The 22,381-nt window shown below is 53.7% G+C and overlaps 3 protein-coding genes across 7 annotated transcripts in view; 1 reads left to right on the top strand and 2 right to left on the bottom strand.

The window, feature by feature from the left end:
* The window catches only part of WDR27 (WD repeat domain 27), a 129,477-nt gene extending 127,207 nt beyond the window's left edge, over positions 1–2,270 (bottom strand). The window contains exon 1 of the mRNA XM_046004150.1: positions 2,221–2,270. The gene's annotated coding sequence lies outside the window, so the exon portion shown is untranslated. The remainder of the gene's footprint in view (positions 1–2,220) is intronic.
* A 142-nt stretch (positions 2,271–2,412) lies between these two features.
* C5H6orf120 (chromosome 5 C6orf120 homolog) lies at positions 2,413–3,653 on the top strand. The gene is made up of 2 exons (XM_046004158.1): positions 2,413–2,501; positions 2,827–3,653. The coding sequence occupies exon 2, from the start codon at positions 2,864–2,866 to the stop codon at positions 3,416–3,418; it is 555 nt and encodes a 184-aa protein (XP_045860114.1). The 5' UTR covers positions 2,413–2,501; positions 2,827–2,863; the 3' UTR covers positions 3,419–3,653.
* Positions 3,654–4,275: 622 nt separating this feature from the next.
* On the bottom strand, positions 4,276–21,033 carry PHF10 (PHD finger protein 10). Of its 5 annotated transcripts, none has more exons than XM_046004151.1 (12): positions 20,866–21,033; positions 19,030–19,136; positions 16,771–16,901; positions 16,063–16,146; positions 15,081–15,214; positions 14,836–14,985; positions 14,165–14,274; positions 12,922–13,108; positions 10,391–10,546; positions 5,967–6,075; positions 5,496–5,684; positions 4,276–4,471 (listed from the first exon to the last, which is right to left on the bottom strand). In XM_046004151.1, the coding sequence occupies exons 1-12, from the start codon at positions 20,950–20,952 to the stop codon at positions 4,386–4,388; spliced, it is 1,530 nt and encodes a 509-aa protein (XP_045860107.1). In that variant the 5' UTR covers positions 20,953–21,033; the 3' UTR covers positions 4,276–4,385. The 5 variants fall into 5 exon arrangements, with proteins under 5 accessions (XP_045860107.1, XP_045860109.1, XP_045860108.1 ...); XM_046004153.1 differs by having other exon boundaries at positions 12,922–13,075; XM_046004152.1 differs by having other exon boundaries at positions 16,063–16,140.
* Positions 21,034–22,381: the final 1,348 nt, after the last annotated feature.

Here is a 22,381-nt window from a genome sequence, read left to right as displayed (position 1 = left end):
CGACGCGTGTTCCCAGACCTGCGGCGCGATCACCTGCATTTACTCGGGACCGATTCCCAAGCCTGGTGGAGGTTTCTCGGGTTTGTAGCCGGGCGTTTCCATGCACTGCATTGCACCTGGGGCACCAGCTTCACTGTCTGGGCTCCACCATCCCCGCAGGGTGCCGGCTGCTGGGTTACAGGAAGTTCTCTCTGAGACGCATGGGTTCCCAGGCCAGTCCTTGGTACTTGTCTGTAAGCAGCCCGAGGGGAACTCAGGTCCGTACAGCGCTCCTTCTGGACCCACCATCAAGGAATGACTGAACTCTGAGGTATGAACACAATGTCCTGCTTAGATGCAGCCAACAGCCGCCCGTGTTTCTCAAGATAAAGACCAAACTCATGGCCCAGCCCAGCTGCCGGAGCGCATCCTACACCACGTCCCCACCCCATGCGCCCCCTTCGCCGTCCTCCTGCGACCAGCTCACTCCTCCGATTTGCTGGTCCCTCAACGACACAGGGGGGAGCTGTGCAGGTCCACTCGCACAGTCTGTCAACACGCACGGCGCGGAGATACGCCTTCCTTACGTCTCTCAGGGATCTTGTAATACAGGACACGTACGTACACGGTACGAAGTGCGTGTCAGCCAACTGCTGACGCTGCGGGGAAGGCTTCCCCTCCGCAGTAAGCGATCAGTAGTCAGGTTTCAGGGAGTCAGACGTCACACACAGCTCTCCCACTGTATGGGGGGAGGGCAGGGGGCACACCGAGCCCCCGTGCTGTTCAGAGGTCAAGTGTATATAGATACACCCACAGTTATATAGCGGGTTAATGTCTAGCTGGGGAAAGGAAATGTGTCTATTGTCTGTCGTGTCCTGGCGGGATTCGAGGTCCGCGTTTAGCACATACCGGAATCCTTAAAGAGAGCGCAGGAGCGGCGGGCAGTCACGGTGCTAAACCCCGTGTCAGCAGACGGAGACCCCGTACCTAATCTCACTGCAGTCTCCATCCCGGGGATGGCTGGGAATTTCCTGGCCACACCGGTGTGGTCGTCGGGCCGCAGACCCCTCTGACCCCTAGCAAGGCGGCCTTGCCGGAAACCGCGCGTGGGCCATCCCTGTCCTTCTCACACCCTTCCCAGCATTAGAAGCCTCTGCTTTCCTACAGCTCAGCAAAGCTCCTTCCCAGGCTCGATGGGGACGCCGCGGACTCACGCATCATCCAACAGCCAACATGAGCTTCTATTCAGTGGAGTTTTTGCGACTCAGCAGTCGGCGGCCGCCCCGGACCAGGAGAAACACAGGCGTGGTACCCGATGCACTGCAGTTCTCTCTGCCCCTGCTTCTGCGGCCCTGCGTGAGCTCCTCTCAGCTCCGAGCTCTGGCCGCCCCCGTGGCTGTCATCCCTCCCCACGCCCGTCCCCACGCCCGTCCCCACGGCGCCCAGACTGCGTACTGCGACTGCGGTGACGATCGGACTGGGTGCGGGACCCGACGCGGCCCAGCACAAGGCCTCGGGCGAATACAACTGCGCGCTCAGTGCCGCCTGCAGCTCCGGGGGCTCTCGGAAGCCCACGAGGCTGGAAAGCCGCGGGCGCAGGTCGAGCGTGTTCGTCGCCTCCACAAGCTGCTCCGACAGACGAGCTCGTCCCACGCGCGGCAAACGGGGTCGCAACGGACGCGCCCTGACGGTTTCCGCTGGAGCCAAAGAAAACAAAGCGGCGCACGGGACGCCGAACGGCCGCTACCCCGGGCTCGAGGCGGGCGCCGCGGTGGGACACTCCGTTCCCGCCACTCCACGTCCGCGAAGCTCAGTCTTCGCGCTCAGCGGCTTCCACGCCAGAACAAAACACGAGAAACTGTTAAAAGAAAAGGACGACGCGCCTCCTTGCAGACGCTCCGGCCGCCGCTCGGCGCCACGGCGCGTGCCCCCGCCCGACCGGCTTCCCGGGCTGCGCGCGGCCGGCGGGGCACCGCACGTCTCCCGCGGCGGCCCGAGACCCGCCGCCCCCATGCTTTCGGGGCGGGACCGCACGGACGCCCGCGCCGCGCAAGGACCGGGGACCCGAGGGCACGAGGCTCGTGCGGACCCGGTCCAAGGCCCGGCCGGGGCCCCTCGCGCCGCGTCCCGAACGCACGGCGCCTCCCGAGTCCGCGCGGAAGGCCTCCGGGTTCCTCCGGGCACCGAGGACAGGGGACGGGCGCCATGACAAGCTCGCGTCTGGGGCCACCTGCCTCTCACCTGGGCCCGCGAGGGGGACGCCGCCGTCCCCGCCAGGCCCGCGCCCCGCCCCTCCCCGTCGCCCGGGTTACCAGCCGCCGCGGCGCTGCACCCACAGCCTTTCGTCATTTCCGCCAGAGGCCAAGGACCCTTCCGCTTCCGGGTCGCGCCTCACTTCCGGGCGCCTCCTCACTTCCGCGTTGTGCCTCACTTCCGGGCGCCGCCTCATTTCCGGCTGCTCCGGCGCGGCGGCCCAGCCCCGGCCCGGATGCTCCAGACCCGGCACCCCTCGGGGAGCGGCGGTGAGTACAGGGCCGGGGCTCCCGCGGCGCCTCGCTCCGGGCAGGGCCGTCGCCCCCAGAGCTGCCCCTCCGCCCGGCCTCGCGCTCGGGCTCCCGCTGCCGTCCCTTGCTTCCCGCCTCCCCTTTCCCACCCTCCCCCGCGGCTGTCCGCTCCCCCGCCGCTCCCCCTTCTCGCCTCCGCCGCGCGCCCTCCCCGTCGCCCCTCCCCTTCCCGCCTTGCCCCGCCCCCGCCCCCGCTCCCGCTTCGCACCCCCGTCCCAGTCCTCCTCCCCCGGCCGCCGGGGACCCGCCCCCGCGCTGAGCGCGCGCTCCGGTGCTCCCGCAGGACGTCCGCGGGCGAGCGGGTGACTGCGGCGGCGGGCATGGCCGCGGCCTGGAAGCGCGCGCTGCTGGTCCTGCTGGCCTCGCAGGTGGCGTCCTCGGCGAGCTCCTCGGAGGAGGACGAGGTTCCCGGGGAGTGGGTCCTGCTGCACGTCGTGCAGGGCCAGATCGGGGCCGGGAATTACAGCTACTTGAGGCTGAACCACGAGGGCAAGATCGTCCTCCGGATGCAGAGCGTGAAAGGGGACGCGGACCTGTACGTGTCGGACCGCACGCTGCACCCCAGCTTCGACGACTACGAGCTGCAGTCCGTCACGTGCGGCCCGGACGTGGTGTCCATCCCCGCGCACTTCCAGCGGCCCGTGGGCATCGGCATCTACGGGCACCCGTCCCACCACGAGAGCGAGTTCGAGATGAAGGTGTACTTCGACCGCAGCGTGGAGCAGTCCCCGTTCGCCGAGGTCGCGGCCTCGGACGGCAGGGACCCCGGGCACAGGCACGCGCCGGCCGCCGAGGACGCGCCCCAGGAGGAGGAGTCCGTGCTCTGGACCATCCTGATCAGCATCCTGAAGCTGGTGCTGGAGATCCTGTTCTGATTCCCCGCGCGGGCCCTGTGCGGTGCACCGCGGCTCCCTCCGAGCCCGGCGACGCTGCCCTGGCGGGCGCGCGGCTGCTTCTCTAGGAGGACGGAAAAATAAAGCCATACAGTTTTGTTACCTCATATACCCCAAAAGGAGGGAAGACAGCAAGAACGATGTGGTTTTTTTCCTCCAAATGTCAAAGTTCCTGTAAAAGGAATACGCACAATAAAACGTTTAAACTCCAGTTGGATCAGCTGGTCAGGTGACTAACGTTATTGCAGAACCCCGGGTGTAGATAAAGCGCATCGCAGCAGAGCGTCAGCATCAGACGGAAAGCCTGGCAGCTGGAGCTGTACTGGGTTAGACACTCCCGGTGCAGCTACAATGTTGCACTTCCAAGAGTCACTGAAAGCAAGTCTGAAAGGGAGTAGTTTCTGGGGCTTTGCTTGCTCCCCAGGTCCAGGGAGCAGCCCCCTCCTGACAGGTGTGCAGGCAGACCCTATCCTTCCTGTACCAGCTGCACCGAGTATCGCCCGGTCACTTGTATTTCTCACCGTGGGCCACCCATTATTAAAATCCTTCCATCATGAAATAACCCTGTTATGCTACCCACAATAGGCCAGAAACAATATAGATCAGGAAAGTTTCATGCAAATTTCAGTCACTTTCAGGTCAATGGAGGAATAGTTGAGTATTTCAATTAAGTTGTCTAATATTTCCAACTGAATTTCTGGATAGAGCCAAAATACTAAAGATACTAAAGATAGAGCCAAAATACTTTGGGAAAATGATTATTTCTCTACTTGAAATTGGCTTCAAGGGCAAAAGTGGCTTATAACAAATAAATCAACTTGCAGATTTTAAGCACATAGTTAATTTCAGAAATCTTTTATTGGCATAAAATTGAGAATGTAAATAAGTTGGCACCAAATATTTCATTTAAATCCATATTACAATATTGGGGTCAAAAAACTATTTTATTTTATCCCTCTTTGCTGTTTTTCCCCCTTCTGCCCACTTTCCTGGGTGTTGGGGGGGCTCGCTGACAACAGTCACAAATCCAGCGACCTAGGAGAAAAATTGTTAGTTAATATAGTATGAAATTTAATTCTTTAGGACTGAATTTTAAACCCATTTGGCTCTTCTTTCTTAGCTATCACTAACGATATTTCTCTGTGGATTTGTGATGTGAGGGACACTAACGAGTTTCCTAAGGAGAAAAACGTCAGTTTCCCTTCATTAGTGTAATCAGTACCTTGTGAAATTCAGTGTGGGCGGGGTGGGGGGACTCTCTACAGTGATACTGATTTTAAAAAGTTTCTACAATCCTTTCTGAAACAAGCACTATCCTACTTCAGAGTTCAATACAGAAATCCTTAAATAAAACCTGTTACAGAGTTTGGCTTGTCTTCAGCCTCTCTCTCTGCTGCCTAGTGGCAGCCCCAGGGCCGGGCGCGCAGCAGACACACAGCACTTTAAGCTGACCAGGGATGAGCTGTGCCGCGTGCTCCCGTCTGAGTCACTACAGAACTTCAGTCGCCTGCTGCTTAATGGTTCCCAGGAAACTTAGCTCTAGGCATGTATTTTATAAAAGTATTATACAGTGTTAACTATGCAAATAAGTTCTAAATTTACACAATTGTGTAATATTTCAGTCCAATTACTGTGATTTATTCTCCAACTCTGTGTTCATTCCAGAGTTATCTGGAATTGTCATGCTGCCTCATTTTATAGAAATCTGGTTTAATATTTATAAAGGCATAGCAGTCGTTTTTGTTAAGTTTCTGAATAGTTGGGCTAAAAATAAAAGCAAGGCTTTGAAACAAATTGGTGCTCCTGCTTTTAGTTCTTCCAGTAGAAAGACAAGAGTTCAGTCTACAGTGAACTCTACTTCCTGCGCCTGGAGGGACGTCCCATTCTTTACGTGGATTACCGCGCGAAGAAAAGCAGCTGGACGCTATCTGGGTAATCACAGCTTTGGTCCCTTCTTATGAACAGAAGGATCTTTATGGTGTTTATGCAGAGCTTTTAAAAACAGGCTGGGAGAATCCCTCCACTCAAAGATAATGTTCGTCCTTTTTCCAGTCTTTACCTGATGGAATAGCACCAAGGCCCACACAAAAAGTATGATAACCTCTGTCACACACATCACAGAACATCATTTCTTCTTCGTGGTGGGGTTGTCCACATACAATGCAAGTTTTACATTCCATACATTGCCATGGGTAGGTCTTAATCATAGAAACAAGCTCCATGGTCATATCCAGGCAAGAAGGGTGGCCTAAACCAAAACCAACATTAGTATTTCACAAAAGAATTTTGAACTTAACACGGCATAATAAAATGCTAGTTTGCTTCAAGTTCACGAGAACGGCTACAATGTTTAATCACCAAAGAAATGAAAATACAAGAAGTAGAGAAAAATACATGGGCTGCTTCTCTATGCCTCACAAGTTACCGTATATATCTGATGACTCTCTGCCTCCGGGCTAGCTGACAACTAAACCTCTGGTTCTTGAGGCCCCGAGTCGGTGGTTACAGCGGGAGGAGACGGCGTACTCACCACTCTTGTCACACTGGGAGCAGCGTATGAGGGACTCAGCCTTCCCCTTCTTGTTGGACTCCTTACCCTTCAGACAAATTCCACATAGAGCACTTGGAATGACCTTTGGCTGGAAGGGTAGAAGAGGGCTATAAATTCATGCCAGAAGAACTTACTGTGGGTGCACAAGGAATTGTTACTGCCTTATCTGTACCCTTGGCTAACTTGCTAACGAGGACCTTTTGGAAGGGCGTAACTTGAGAGCCAGCTTTCCACATACAATCGCCTACTGACTGAAGCCTCGAATTTCTTTTAAAAGTTCGGTCAACAACGTGATCTCGTGTTAGGATTAAAGTAGCATTCTACACTCCCTACGGGAACTAGAAGGGAAGACTACAACGAAAAATTGCTCTATTAACGGGAAAAATTGCTCTATTAACGTTACGTGTATAGTCAGGCTTACTGAAAAATGGAAGGCTCCGTGTGAAGCAGCTTACATACTGGTCTTGTTTAAAAACGGACTATTTTCCGAAGTTGTAAAAAAAGATCTATGAAACCTAAGTTACAAGAATCAATGTTTTAACATTTTTAATTGAAAGTGTCTCATCCGTACATTGTCGTGTGCATAAATGTTTCTGGAAACCAAGCTATGATTATTTCCTTTGCATATCTAATAATAAAAGAGCCTACGCTTAGGGAGAAAGCATTCCACGAGATACAAAACATAAAAGAGGAAAGTAAGTTTTCAGACAAGCCAAAAAAAAAAAAAAAAGCAACCACCACACTTAAAGAAAATTACAGACGCCCTCCCATTCACTGTGCAGCTTAAAGCCTTGCTCAATCCGATGAAAGTACTTGGGCTTTAACAAAACACTGAGCAACACACCAGGAAGGACGAAGAAGAGATGTGGGGTGCCTGCAGCCGTCGGGGAGGGAGAACATACAAACGTCACGGCTCTGACCACAGTGAGACGACGCTCACTCACGCTACCTGAACACATAAGTGAAGGAGGCAGAGAAAAAAGAGCCCGCGTGAGCCAAGTAGGAGACGGGCCGGCCGCTGTGCGTACATGACCTGCGGGGAGACACTCTTCAGCAGGACGGTGGTACCTGTTTTATTCCAACCCCGCCAAATGCGTCTTCTATGCTCCTCTCCTAAGTTACTAAAACTAAGAGGAGCCTCAAGGAAACTCCAGCTTCGTATCCAGCATTCCAGCTCTGAAATGTCTCCCTACCACCTTCAAAACCTGTTAGGCCTAAACAATTTGATCTTAATTCTTTAAATTGTTTATGTTTTAAATTGTCCTTCTTTGCAAAAGATGACAGAGGCATTCAAAAATAATTTTTGGCTTATTTATTTAAAAAAGTCAACCTTATACATAAATATAATAAAAACAGTAACTCTAAACAATCACAAATGTCTCTACAAAATAATAAATATCATGGAAGTTAAAACATACATATAGAACTTTACCGTTAACTATTCTGCATCTCCTGGATGTGTGTCCGTGTACCCTGCCCCCCAACACAAGGACTGTGTCTCGTGCTCAACCGTGTGCGTCTCGCGGTGCAGTTACCCTCCACTGCCACGTTCTAAGCAGGAGGTTCTCTGTGTTTCCTACACCTGAATACAAAACACCCAGAAGTGCACTTCTATGATCCAAGTTCTGATCCGGTGATGACCACGCCTGTAACTGCCATAATATACAGCAGAAAGCTCTCTCTCTACACCAAAATAAGAACTCTCTTTTGGCCATGGCACCTGCACTGAATGTGAAAGATATACTCATTTAATACTTGGAGTTGAAGTTAGATACCGGCATACCAAGTGTTTGAGTATCTCTCACCAAAGTCAGGGATGTAACTACACAGTATTAAATTCTAAAAGAACTCCTTATAGGAGATCCTTTACAGAAGTCAAAAAGGAATCAAACACAAGCTAGTCATTCACATTCTAGAGCAATTCAAGTTCTACAGCCATTAAAACATACATTAAACACCTATGATAAAAAAGGGACACCAAGAAAATTCTAGGTTTACTTCTAAGCTTAAAATCATAATATTTTGTTAAGCCACTTAAAAATTTTTCTTACCCAATAGTCTTCATCTTGATGAGAAGAGGGAGTGACAGGGGTGGAGAAGGGGGAGAGAAAGAAAGAGCTTTGTAGCAGTTTCTATGGCAACTCCTTGCTCACTCAAGCACTCCCAGCTCTCTGAGAAGCCACCCTGTCCACACCCAGGACTGCCAGCCGGACGCTGGTCTCTGAAGGAGACTCCTCCAGTGGAGGAGGAAGGGAACCGAGCGGTGCGCAGAACTCCCGCAACAACCGACAGAACAAACTCTTTGTCTACGTGTTCTACGCCTAGTAACTGCAACGACATCAAAGCTTCACTATGGACAAGAAAATTAAAATACTCATCCGGATGGTTCTCAGCATCCCAAATAAAAGGCTCACAATACACTGGCTTTCCTGCTTGGGAAAGAACCAAAGATAAGGGAGACTTTCACGGTAACACTAATATAGTATAGATTTTCATTATAAACTTGTTGCACAGGCCTGAATCCTAACAATTACGCGTTAACTGCAGGTTAATGTAACCTAAACAACACTGTCCTACAAATTAAGGGCAAGCGCTAGTGAATCTTACAAAGCAAGACATCAGTTACGTCACCATTTCTCCTAACTCCAACGTATTCATACATATGAGCTTCAGCTTGTCAGCACCCGAATATTTAGGCACATCTTGGCTTATTAATATTTTTCATAGAGAGGTTACTTTTAACAAACATGTTCATGTTAATGTATTAAGTCTAGATACTGGTTGTTCCAAACTTTGAAACACCTGAAACATTTTTAGGTGCTAAAAATGTTCACAGAAATTATAAAATGTGTATTTTGCATATTACACTCCCTTGAGTAATATCAATTTAGGTTAATCTATAGGATTTCTTCTAGATTAAATCAATGATACTGTGGAATAATTCTTCATTTTCAGCCTCTATTAAAACATCTACCTCACCGCTCTCCCCTCCGAACCCATGATGAACCCAGGCTTGTGGTGAACGGTCTCCTCCGTGCTCAGTGCTCGAGCTGCCGCTCCCGGCTGAAGACGGGCAGTGCCCTCCGCGGCGCACGGCAGGCTAGCTTTCCAAGACTGACTCTTTGGACTTCATTTGCTTTCAATTATGAAGCATTCATTTACAGCTTTTACGTTTAAAAAATTAGGTAAGCTATCCATGTAAAAACAAGTATAAAATCACACGGCTGCGGCCTATTGAAGCCATCCCTGGAAGCCGACCTTTGCCAAATGAAGCTTAAGATATCCTTGCCACAGGCTGAAAAAACATGTATTTTTAAACTGATTACATAAAGGCATCTTCAAACTAAATATGGATTAAATACACTAATTTGTTAAGTTCTTTGTTTACTTCAGGAAAAGAAAGGCAAGCGACCGCAAGAAGGGTCCGGCTAGGCAAGGGAAGGTGGCCGGCAGCCCGCGTGCACCTGTGCCTCGAGATCACCCACCGCGACCCCAATCCTGACACGTGACAAGATGGGTCAACAGTCCCACTCAGCAGACCGCTCCCTCGCCTCACTCTGAGACGCTCCTTCAAAACACCTTCGTAACCGCAATAAAAGGCATCATCTGACGGACCCCGGACTGCATGAATGGTCTCTTTCACCACGACTGTCCAGAACGGAACACCGTGCGGCTGATGTCACCTCTTCCACGACGTTCCAAACCCCCACGCAGGGGTAAGGCTACTCACCTCTCACCTAGCCTTCTGAAGGGGAAGACGCTGACAGAAACACGGCTGAGAGCACACAGCGTTACTCCAAGCCAGGTTAAGTCACTAACTGATGCCTACGTCCCGGTCCTAGAGTAGAGATGCTATTTGCCAAGGCTAGGCTAATAGTCACCACAATGTGAATAACGGGTTGTACTACTTTCCACCGCAGAGTCAGCTACATTTGGCCAATGGGTCACACCATCGCTGGGTTAAACCCAGATCTCTTTCCAGAAGAGGCAGCTTACTAAGAGCCCGCCCACCCATCCCTCACAGCTCAGCTCCTCAACACTAGGATGTTTTCGATGTCAGGTAATTACGATCTTTACTCCAAGGAAACAAACTATAAAGTTCTGCCTACGAAATAAATTTTTTTAAAAACCCATACTTGCCTGGTTATTGTTTAAAAGACAAAAAAAGATTTTCTTATAAATCGTACATCTCCAGAAACAGAAGCTGAACCAGAGGCCAAAGTGACAGGAAAGCCACCCAGGAAAGAAAGCAGAAGAGAAGGCAGCCGACAGGGCACACACCACAGAACAGCGAGTGGGGGGCGGCAGGCAGAGCTCCCCGGCTCTGGAGGTCAGAGTTAAGACTATGTCGGGGAGAGAGGCTGGTCAGGAAGGAAGCAGAGTCAGGGGCTTTTTTCTTCTACCTTGTACCCAGGGACTGACTTGGACAGTACAGAACGTTTGGAAGCGTCTTTTCTTGGAGTAGCAGCTTTGTCCTTGGATCTCTGTCTTCCCTGGAAAGGCTCCTCCTGGCCGTCGGGAAGGCCTTCCCCCTCGGACACGTTGCCGGAGGAGCTGTCCTGGAGGTCAGAAACACAAACAGAGACTCCTTGGAATTCAGACTGGACTGTGATTTGTAAAAGTTTTAAAGTTCCATCAATCTAAAAATAAAAAGAGAGCTAAACAGGAAAAGCTTTTTCCAGCGCAGACTGAAAGAAGTCATGTTAAAAGTCACCTACCTGCCTTCTGAATATGTGAGAGCACAGAGCTCACTCCACTCACGCCAGCCAGTACCTCACCGCACCGTCTCCTGACGTAACACGACAGGACTGTCTGCTTTGGTGCTTCAACCACGGGGGCATGGTTTGTTTCAGACAAAAAAACTGCTTAAAAAATACACTGTCTTGGGTAAGTGTGGGTATCCTTCCTGAGTAGTAAGTGTCACGGAGGTTCAAGCTCCCCCTTGGATCCCACACACGCTCCAGCGTCACCGAGCCCCTATGACAGTATCGGACTTACGTCCTGTGTCAAAGTTAGCACTTCGACATCTTCTCTATTAATTTAAAATTTTCTAGTTAAATAAAAATGCTATGTTCATATAAATTATGAAAATTCTAAGTGAGAAAATTGGGTTCTCCATAACTGCTCTGATAAACATTCTGAGACAACCACCGGAAACATGAATGCATCTGTCAGCCGTGTGTCTGCACACAAATACCGACTGACACATTCACACACTCAAACACACCCCATCTACGCGTATCCCTCATTTTATCAGAACACAAAACTGGTGGGGCACCCGGGTGGCTCAGTCAGTTAAGCGACTGACTCCTGGCTTCGGCTGAGGTCAGAGTCGTGAGACGGAGCCCCACGTCAGGCTCCATGCTCAGTGTGGAGTCTGTTTAAGCTTCTCTCCCTCCCTCTCCTTCTGCCCCTCCCCGACTCCGCTAAAATAAATCAGTCTTTAAATATGATCTAAAACACACACATACACTGGATTACACTGAGTGCATGTGCACGGGTTTTCGACGGTTTTCAGTGTTATGTGCATTTTACCGCATCACGACACGTTCTCCGAGCTTCACCTGTCCTGTAAATGTAATACATCACCTCAAGTTTATGGACATTAAATTTATTCCTAATTTCCATCATAAAAAATACTGTTAACACGACAATGGCCATGTTTTTCCTAATTAAATTTTGTCCTTCAGGTAAATTCTGTTAGTATATTTGCTAGGTCCAATTCTGTGGAAGTTAAAAATCTTGGTATAAACTGTTAAATGCTCTCCTGAAATGTTGGATTACTTTTTTTTTTTTTAAGATTTTGTTTATTTATTTGACAGACAGAGAACACAAGCAGGCAGAGAGGCAGGCAGAGAGAGAGGCGGAAGCAGGCTCCCTGCGGAGCAGAGAGCCCGATGCGGGACTCGATCCCAGGACCCCGAGATCATGACCTGAGCCGAAGGCAGAGGCTTTAACCCACTGAGCCCCCCAGGCGCCCCACAGACTACTTCAGGCAGAGTGAGGAAAAGTCAACCTCAGTATCTCCTGCTCCCAGCACAGCTCCCATTTTACCAATAAGACAGGAAAAAAGTGCTACATCGCTTTAATACTTGAAGAGCATCTCATTTTATGTAACATGTACCATCAAATGTTTTAAAAGCTGTTGCTGACAAAGAAATGTCCTGCCCACTTAACGGAGCGCACTCTCGGGTGCAGGCTGGCTACAACGAGGGTCTAAAATGGCCGGAGCCACTCAGCGCACGCGCCCCATCGAATCAAAACCCTCTACTCTCCTTCACCCTCCACCAAGCACACCAACTCCCTCCAGTCATGCAAACGCATTTTGCTTTCAAAAGAAAAAAAAAGTTGTACAAGAAAACCTACGCAATAACACCTTCACATTTTCCTATAGGAAATCTAAATTATTATCGAAGCAGTAGGATGGGGTGCCTCAGTGGGCTAAGCGTCTGCCTTTGGCTAAGATCCCGAGGTCCCGGGACGGAGCCGGGAGTGGGGAAATTCCCGCTCAGCAGGGAGCCTGGTCCTCCCTCTCCTCGCTGCTTGTGCCGTTCCTGTATCTGTCTCTCTCTCAAATAAATAAGAAAAAAATTTTTTTAGAAAATTAAGCAATAGGAACACAAGTTAATGTACTCCCAAAACCAAGACAGTTCAATACAGGATTGTAAACTCATGTCCGGTACCCTTTCGTAACCTGCCTGTGATAACCTGAAAGGCAACTTTAAAAATAAAACTAACCAAAGGCCATCCATAGCCTGTCTCTACCAATGCACACAATAAATAATGTTCTTGAGGAAAGCATTCAGGAAATCCCATGCAACTGTCCTTTTTCAGAAAGAGGGCGGTGACACCCTTTCCAGTCAATATCTGGGAAAGCAATCAGCAAAACCTCAAGGGGAAGGGGACACCTCCTGGTGAAGACCAGCACTCCTACCGAAGTCCCTTTGTGTTTCCGTTTCTCGTCGCCTCGACCGTCCTCGGCATCGTCCGAGTCACCATCGCTGTCGAGGGCCGGCAGCTCGGGGTCCAGGGGGGGCTCGTAGAGCGCGGTGTTGAGCGGCAGATACCGCAGCTCATCTGGGGAGTACCTGCGGCTCAGAGAGGCGACTGTCAGTTGTCGTCTGTGAGGACTATGAGTGACTGTCCACGGGCTTCAAGCGCCGCCCCACTGTCCCCGCCAGCCCAGCTACTTCCGGAAAACGATCACAGATACCACAAGTTCTCACTTTTTACCAAGTAGGGAAAAGTAATAAAGAAAGAGCTTAAACGTTTTGCGCCAGGCTAAGAGTGTAATATACGTGTTCGATTCTTATTATCAAGAGATCATGTCTCTCTCCTCATCCTCAACCCAAAAGGAGGGGAAAGAAGTCGGCAGACTAGAGCGGGAACTGCGGTCACTAAGGACGGTGCACAGGAGCTGTGCGGCCCGGGCGCCCAGCCCTCCCTTCCTCCCCAAGTTATCACTGTTGCTCCCAAGTGCGGGGAGTCTAACGACGCAGGGCCTCCCCGGCAGAGGAGGGTCATGTCAACGCAGGCACCGCCGCACGCCAGTGCGCGGTCCACGACATTACTGAAGGGACAAATGAACGCTCCGTGTCTGAACTAGAGATCCGCAGCAGCCGCACCAGAGGACACATCTGTGTCACGCCCACCTGCAGGCCACCCTTGCCCACATCACCCCCGTCTGCTCCCTGAAACCTGCGTTCAGCACTGCCTCAGCAGACACGGCAAAAAGCAAAGGGCCCGCTACCCTGGCACACTGCTTTTAACAATCTGCTGGCCCAAAAGGGAAATGCAAGTCTGCTAACCCATGATTTAAATCTGGCTTTCTACAGTCTCTTGCACACCATTCTAAGGAAGGTCTCTTTCCTCAAGAACATAAGGTTGAAAGCTGACGTAAAATTAAAAGCTGAGATTCTCAAACAAGATGCCCTGCTGGCCTGGATTCAGCGACACCCGTCGCGAACACGAGATGAGCAGCAGTAGCTGCCGGGGCGGCCGTGCGGCGGGGACAAGCAGGTAGCCGCGCCCATTGGGCGGTCACTCTGCTCCTTCCTTCACCTCCCCTGCAGACTGTGGCAGAGATAGGACCGCGCCTGGCGTTCTGGAGGCAAGGACACCAGACTCCGCAGTCCCCCGCCATGCACAACAGTAATGGTCATAAAACCAGCGAGTACCTTTTGTAATATTCCTGAAACTGTCCGGGGATGAGGGCCACTGGGTAGGAGCTGACCTTGGTTCGCTCTGTCGGCAACACTCTGTACTTCCCTTGAGGCACCTGGATGACCTGGGTTAAGGTGAAGAGAAACGCAACACTGACTGCCCCCTAGGAGTCAAGGTTTTAGGAGCACAGTCCCCCCCCCTTCTCCGCTACGCCCCCCTCCCCCACGGGAGACATTAGGAACCAGACCCCAAGGGGACAGGACAGTTTCTCGCTGTACAGGGAAGCTGTATCTGGCTCATCGTAGCCATCGCTGCTGAGGGACACGCGGCAAGGCACACGCGTCCTCGTCTATGGAACGGGAAGAACGCACACTTCAGCCTCACGTGGCAACTGAGTCTTAAGTGAACGGAGACGGAAATTTCTTAAAAGAACCTTTGGGACAAGCAGCAGAATATCAACCTCAGAGCAAAAGACACGTCTCTCCCTCCTCTCTCTCACACACACGCTCACACGCTCACACAGGGAAGCGAGCCGTGTTACAGGCGTATCGTGCGAAGTTCTGTCTTAACTTCTGGGGCAGAAAAGGACGCACTGCCGGTACAGAGCAACGGTTCCAGAGCGGGCCCCGCGCTGTGCCACCGCAGGCACTAGGGAGGCTCAGGCGCCTGCGGGAGGCGGCCCTACGTGTGTCTGCAGGTCGAAGTAGGCTCTTCGCTCTTCCATGCGCTCCCGGTTGAAGTTGCTGTTAAACTCGGCTGCTGTTTTGGCGGCTTTCTTAATGTACTCAGGCACTTTGCTGGCTTCAACTTTCTGAGTATTCTGTTGCTGCATTTGCTGAAATAAAAATATCGCAGTTGGAAGTCACACACGATGACAAAATGTCACCCTCCCCAAACCAAGTAAGAGATGCCAGTCACCTCAACACTTACAGAATACTCTTTGTAATGATCTGTAATGCGCTGACGCTCTTTCTCTTGCAAAATAACAGAGTACTCAGCATGTTTGGCTGGATATTCTTTTATCATTAAATCAATCACCTCATCACTGCGCAATGCTGTTAAACCTATTTTAGACCAAAAAAAGGTAAAAACAAGCTCTTTTAAGGCTGTGAGCAAAACTACTTTACAAAATTTGCTTTTTCTTTACTCTACATTTAAAGTTTTCCAGCAGTCAAGGGAAAATACTGTAACACATTTGAAAAAAACAAAAAATATTCATAATATAAAATCAAAACTTAAAAAAGGAAACTCATCAAGTTGCAAAGGAGAATAAATCAATTTTTCAACCAAATTTTTTAAGATTCAACGTACCACAAGCATATACCCTTTATTAAAAACAATGGCTAAATAATGATGCATACTAACTACAGGCCATTGAAGATTAAGGATGACCCTTAATCTAATATCCTTAATTAGAGCCCATAACTCAGTACCCTAGGAACACGACAAGGAGCCCATTCACACTCCACGAGAAGCACCAGCCCACATGCAAGTCATACAGGCCGTTTTCAAAAGTCAGAGCATCGCATCAGACCAACTGCTGAGATGAACCACCATGGTTTTACGTTAAAAAGTAGCCACGGTGCATTAAAACGTTTATGAAAGAAAAACATGGAGATAATCACACAGAACAAAAAACAGAGCAAAATGTGCATCCTAAGAGATAAAGACCAAGACTTGGAAAAACTACCAAATTTTGCACACCCCCCAACACACTTCTATGAAATGTTGTTATAAAATGTCATTCTCCTTTTTTTTTTTAACAAAAACAAAATATAAACAAGTTAGCACTTAAATAGTTCAATCTATGCCATTCATTTTGTAAAACACTTTAGCAAAGAGGACAAACTCCCATCCAGTATCTCCTCATAAACACCCGGCTTTCAGAATCCCCGGTCAGAGCCTCTGTTACCCAGAGTACACTGCGTCTCCGTGATGACATTCAGCTCCCGCAGGTAGAGCTTCTCCTTATGGGACAAGTCTCGTCGCTCTAAATCTCCAAAGAAAAGAACAAAAGACGATGAAAAATAGTCTTTTGCATTTGTAACATTATGCACTTATAAAACTTTTAAAAACTTACAAACCTTTTTAAGGTTTTTTTAAAAAGTTAAATTCCTTATGGACTTAAAAAAGTACTGCGTGTTATATATTCCAGAGATTACTAAAGAGACCACGCAAATAATCTTACAAATTCAAGGAATAAAAGCTCAATTAAAGTTGAAAACAGAATAACCGAAAGCGAGAACGGTCACTTAGCCGCACAGACAGCTTTTCTCAAATTCGGACACAGCCCCATGCAGCTGCTTCCCTCGCTCAGGCCGGGGAGCAATGGGAAAGGATCAAACTCCTGCTGCTTTCAGCCATAACATGACTTATTTCTAAGACTTTTCCCCAGGAAATTCACCTTCCACATTGTGCTTTTAAGTCCATTTAGAGGCATGAGAGCAAACGGAGGGTGGAGAAGCACTGGGTGACAGGGGAAAGGACAATCAGCCAGCAGAAGAATGGGCAATATATTATACATAACCCACTCAGAGATTCAGAAGCGGATACTTATCAAAAACAATTACTAGTAGTTGAAAGTCAGGCTAAATCCGTTACATAAACTGAGACGTGATACCTGGATATTTCCGTTTGAAGGAGGTCACACCCAAATATTCACTGACTTGCTCTTGAAGCATATAGTATTCTCCTGTGTCATCGGGCGGCCACTTGTACTCTATCAAATTTTCTGCTGGATAGTAGCTAAAGCTAAGCACAGAAATACGTATTATGCCTTAAATGTGGCTTTTATTAAGTTTTATTCATTTTTATTTTAAGGATCTATTTTTGAGTTTTATTTTTAGGTATTTTAGAGAACTACTTTAATTATTTAAATTCTCATTCAGTGTTCTGACTCTGCCATACATACAAGATCCCCGGTCTCGTGTGTCCAAGAACACAACAGAACAGGCAGAGGGAAAGGAAGCAAGCGGTGTGCGAAACGGAACGGGAGCGCACGGAACACTTCCACACACCCCAAAGAACCAAGGCTCACCACTGCCCACTGTAGAGGAATTTTGTGGCGTGAGAGGTCTACAAGGCCAAAATCATGGCGACATTCCCTCCGAATTCCCTCTCTCCAGCCTCACACCCACACCGCTATTTCACCCGCCCGAGTACAAAGTCCCCCTCGTTTCCCACATGCCATTCAGTGAGTCAAACAGTTAAGAAAGCAGAACTCAAAAAAAAAAAAAAAAAAAAAGAAAGCAGAACTCCAGAAACCTGTTTCTCAAAGAGCCGAACTATAAACCGTAACTGTTCTCCTGAACTCCACAAGGCCAGAAACACAGAACAGACGGGGTGTGAAGGTGCCCAGTCCCAACCCTGCGGACCGGTCCCAATCCTGTGGACCAGTCCCAGTCCTGACCGGCCAGCAACAGAGCTCCGGACCTGGCCAACCCAACCTCTAAATCTCACCAAGGGACAGAGCGGCAAGAATAGGACACTATTTTATGCATCCAATTAAAAGTAACGACCAAATAGTAGAGCTTCCTCAAAAACAGTGCTGGGAAACTAGATATCCAAATGCAAAAGTGTGAAATTGGACCCTTGCCTCCAATCACATTCAAAGATGGATCAACAACCCCAACAGAAGAACCGGACCAGAAAACTCTTAGAAAACACAGCAGTAACTCTCCCTGATCTCACATCTGGCAACGGGTTCCAGATATGACATCAAAACCATGAGCAACAGAAGAAAAATGATTTAAACTTCAGCAAAATTAAAAATTTTGTGCATCAAAGGACGCTTCCAACAGTGAAAAGGCAACCCGGAATAAGAATTGCAGACCCGATAAGAGATGAACACCCGAATGCGTAAAAACCTCCCACTGTGGGACACCAACAGAACAAACCACCCAACTCAGAAATGCTCTTCCCCATTTCCTCTCCCCCCACAACAAGAGCCACAAATAAGTACGGACAGGATGGTCAACTTCACTGGCCATTACAGAAATTCAAATGCAAACGACACTGGGCTGCCACCTGACACCCCGCAGGATGGCCATTACACAAGCAGCACTGAACCAGCAGCCCTGGAGACTGCACCACTGTTGGGAACAGAAAACGGTGTGTCCACTGTGGAAAGCAGCTTGGTGGGTCCTCCGAGTGCTAGACACAGAATTACCGTACGATCCAGAGCTCCTCTCCGAGGGATACACCCAAAGGAACTGAAAACAGGGACTGAACACATATTTACACCCCAACGTTCACCGCAGCACAGTTCACAGCAGTCCGAGTGGGAAACCACCCCACTGTCCGTCACCGATGAAAGGACAGACGAGGGCTCTGTCCACACAAAGGAGCTCAGTTCAGCCCTAAAGAGAAAGAAGACTCTGACACATCCTCCAACACGAACTTTCAAGAAATGACGCCAAAAGAAGCCAGACACAAAAGGACAAACACGGTATGATTCCATCTACACGAGGTGCCCTGCAACAGGCAAACCCAAAATGTCAGCAAGGGAGATGGTGGCTGCCAGGCCCTGGGGAAAGAAGGAAGTGGCCACAGTTACTGCTTCACGGCCAGCACGTTTCCACGCAGCAGAGAAGCATCAGAGGGGCGCAGGTGGCAGCTGAAGGACGCTGGACGCAACCCACGCCACTGAGTGACACACCCAAACACCACTAAAGTGGTGACTTTTGTACCTCTATTTCCTCACAATAAAAACCCGTTTAAATTGCCCTGAGTAGCAAAAGTAATGTTGCATCACGTACAGAACGTGACAAAAATACTGAACGGTTTCTAGGAACTACGTTGGCCAGTGCCGGCCGGGGAGGAGGGGAACCGCAGGGAAACACGCGGCAAGAACTACTACTGAGCAATGAAATGACGGTACCCAAGGTCTTGACTCGAAGTCTCACAGCTCCTGCAGCTATCTCCCGAGCCCATGCGCCTCCTTTTGGACGGCTGGGTCCCATCATTCGAATTGTCTTCAGTGTCATCCTATACATTTAAAAAATTGAAAAAGGAAGAGAAACAATAAAAAAGTAAGGCAAGAGTGATTATCCATCTTCCCAGACTTGCTAAAAGGCTCCACTCAAAGGCTTTCTAAGGACAACTGAGGACGCAAATGTTGACTTTCCATCGTAATTCACAGGAGTCAAGAATTTGGTCCGGCAAGACCTGGAAGAAAACTGAAAAATAAGTGACCTCGGACGCAATCCAGATGAGAACGCTTCTCATCAACCTGTGACCGAAACGTGCTGTTGTTTCTTAGCGGCCGCGGTTAAAAGGCCCCGCGCCTTAAACGCGCTTTGAACCCGCCGGACAGGACACCGCGCTCACGCCGACGCCCTCCCCGGCTGCGGCGATCTCGGCGGACCGCGGCGCTAACGGGCTCTCCAGGCTTCACCCCGCGGGACGGGACGGGAGCGCGCGAGGACCGAAGGCCGAACCCCCCCGGCCCATCCTTCCCTACGCTGCGAAGTTCAGCAGAAACAGTCCGTCGTGAGCGCCGCCAATCCGGGCAGCAGCGCGCGCCCCGCTCCAGCGTTTCGGGCGCACGTTTCCGCGGGAGACCCCGGGGCCGCACGCCGGACCCCGCATCCGAGGGCGCGAGGCCCAGGCGTCCGGGAAACGGCTCGGCGCGGCGGCTGCGGCTCGGGCTGTGACTTAAGTCCGGGCACGCGGCCTCGCGCGGTGGGTTCGGACGCGGTCGGTGCGGGTCCCCCTGCCGCCCACTGCGAGTCTGGCCCGGCAGAAGCGGGGGGACTGGACGGTCCGGTTACGCGGCGGCAGGTTCCCGGGGCCCCCGCGGGCATGCGCCGGCCGGCCGCGGCCTGTCCTTGTCGGAAGGCGGAGGCGCGGCGGACGCGGTGCGGTGCGGGGAGCGCCCTGCGGGGGAGCGCGCCCGGCAAGGCCCGGCGGACGCCTCGGTGTCCCGTCGCGTTGGCCGCGACCTGACCGCGACGTCTGCGGCGGGGGACGGCCCTGCGGCTGCGGAATCCACCGCGCGGCCACCGCGGGGCGCCTCCCGCTGCGGGAACGACCGGCTCTAGGACGCGGGGTCTCGATCGATTGACGCGCCGGAGCGTTCGCAGGACGCGGCGTCGCCAGAGCGCACGTGCCCGCCTCAAGCGCGACCCGCCCAGGAAGTTGAAAAGCCTTAGTCCCCGCACACGCGGCAGCAGTCCCGCCGGCGGCGTCCCGCTCGGGTGCGGGGGCAGGGGCCGGCGGGGACCGGAGCGGCCGCCCCCGCCCTGCCCAGCCCCCCGCGGCCGCGTCCCGGGGGCCCCGCCTGCGGCCGCGCTGCTCTCGGCGCCCCCGGCCGGACACGCGGCGCCCTGAGCTCGGGGACACGGAAGGACGGCGCGGGGGGCCCGGGGCGCGGGGCTGCTGCGTGCGGCGCCAGTTCCCGAGCGAAGTTCGCGGCGACGGGGACCCGCCGAGCCAACGCAGTCCCGCGCCGCCCGCAGCCGCCGGGCCCCCGGCCCCGCTCGCGGCCGGGACGCCGCACCCCGGGAGCCGCTTCCGCCCGGCGCGCTCCGATCCCCGGCGACGCGCACCCCGCCCCGCGCTCGGGCCAGGCCGCCCCCGCCGCCTCAGGGGCCGGGCCGCGGGCGGGGGGCGGCCTCGCGGGGGAACCGCGGCCTCCGGCTCTTCCCGGCGGGGCACCCCCCGCGGCCCGGCCCCGTCCCGTCCCGTCCCCGCCCCGCCGGCCGCCGCTCCTCACCTTCGGGGACGGCGCTCCGGGGGTGGCCGGGTCACTGTCGCACGGCCGCGGGGACAGCGCCGTCCCGGGTCCGGCCGCCGCCGCCATCAGCCCCAGCGCCCCGCGCCGCCGCCGCCGCCGCCGCCGCCGCCTCGTCCCGGCCGCCGCCGCCGCTGCCGCCGCCGCCGCCGCCGCCGCGCGGGCCGCTCGCCGCCCCGGCCCCGCCCCCTCCGCCCGCCCGCCGCCGCCGCCGCCCGGGGGCCGGCCCCTGCCCCCGCGCGCCCCGCGGCCCGCCAGCGCCGCCGCCACCGCCATGGCCGCCGCCAGCGCGCCGCCCGGCCGCCGCGGCTGAGGGGGCGGAAGGAGGCCGCCGGGCGCCCGCGCGTCAGTCCGCGCCGCCGCCGCCCCTCGGCCCGCGCCCCGGCCCCGCGCCGCCGCCGCCCCGCTCGCCCCGCTCGCCCCGCGGCCCGCAGCTGCTCCCCCGCTCGCCCCGCGGCCCCGCGCGCTCCTCCGGCCGCCGCCGCCGCCTCCCAGCCCCGCCGCAGCCCGGCGCGCTCCGCGGCCCCACCTCCCGCCGGCGCCCCGGCCCCAGCCCCGCCCCGGCCCGCCGCCCCTCGGCGCCTCGCAGCCGCCCCCTCCCCGCGCCCCCGGCCCGCCCGGCCGCGCGCCCGCCGCTCCTCCCACCGCGCCCCGCGCCGCCCCGCCCCCGCCCCCTCCCCCGGGACCCTCCGCGCCTGCCCCCGGGGGTCCGCGCCGCCCCGCCCCCCTCGCCGAGGGACTCGCCTCCGTCCCCCCTTCTCCCGAGGGTCCCCGCCCTCCCCCGGGGGTCCCCAGTCCCGGCCCCGCCCCCGTGGGCTGAGTCCGGGGGTCGTGACGGCCTCCGCCCGTCTCCTCGCCCTGGGCCGCCTTTGTTCTCCGCCGGCGGCTCGCGCTCCCCGCCGCTCCCGGGCACCTGCGCGGGGGCCGGTGCGCTGCTCTCCCCGCCTCCGCGCCGGCCGCAGCCCCCGGGCCAGCGCGGCTGAAGCGCGGCTCGCACGCGGGACTCTGCTCCGGGCCGCGGGGAGCCCGGAGGCAGCCGGGGGTCGGGGGGACCCCCGGGGGCGCTGCGCGTTGGGGACCCTCCCGACTCTGCGGACCTCGGGTCTGGCCCGCGCGGTGCGGAGGTCCCAGGCGACGGCCGCTGGTAACGCGACACGCGGGGAGGGTTTTCTCGGGCCGGACGGATCGGTTCCTGGGCCTCACCTGGGCCCCTGCAGGGCGACCCGCGCACGGCGGGACCGAACCTCCCAGGAACACGGGGCGAGAAGGGAACAGAAACCTGCGGGGCGGACCTCGCAGCGGACACGTCCTGGTCCGGGAGCGCAGCGGACTGCCTTCAGGGCAGTGGGCCCAGGACTTCTTTCTCTTGCTTTTGCTTGCACTGGGAGAAGGACCCCCTTTGACTCTCCCAGCCCGCCCACTCCTGACCCTGTCCCAGTCCGCTCAGAAATGGAACCGGGGCTGGACACTCCCAAAGCTCTCCGAACCCAAACTCTGC

This window comes from Meles meles, chromosome 5, assembly GCF_922984935.1.
Source record: "Meles meles chromosome 5, mMelMel3.1 paternal haplotype, whole genome shotgun sequence".
Lineage (NCBI taxonomy): Eukaryota > Metazoa > Chordata > Mammalia > Carnivora > Mustelidae > Meles > Meles meles.
Note: the sequence above shows the minus strand (reverse complement) of the source record. Positions and strands in the feature narration are given on the sequence as shown.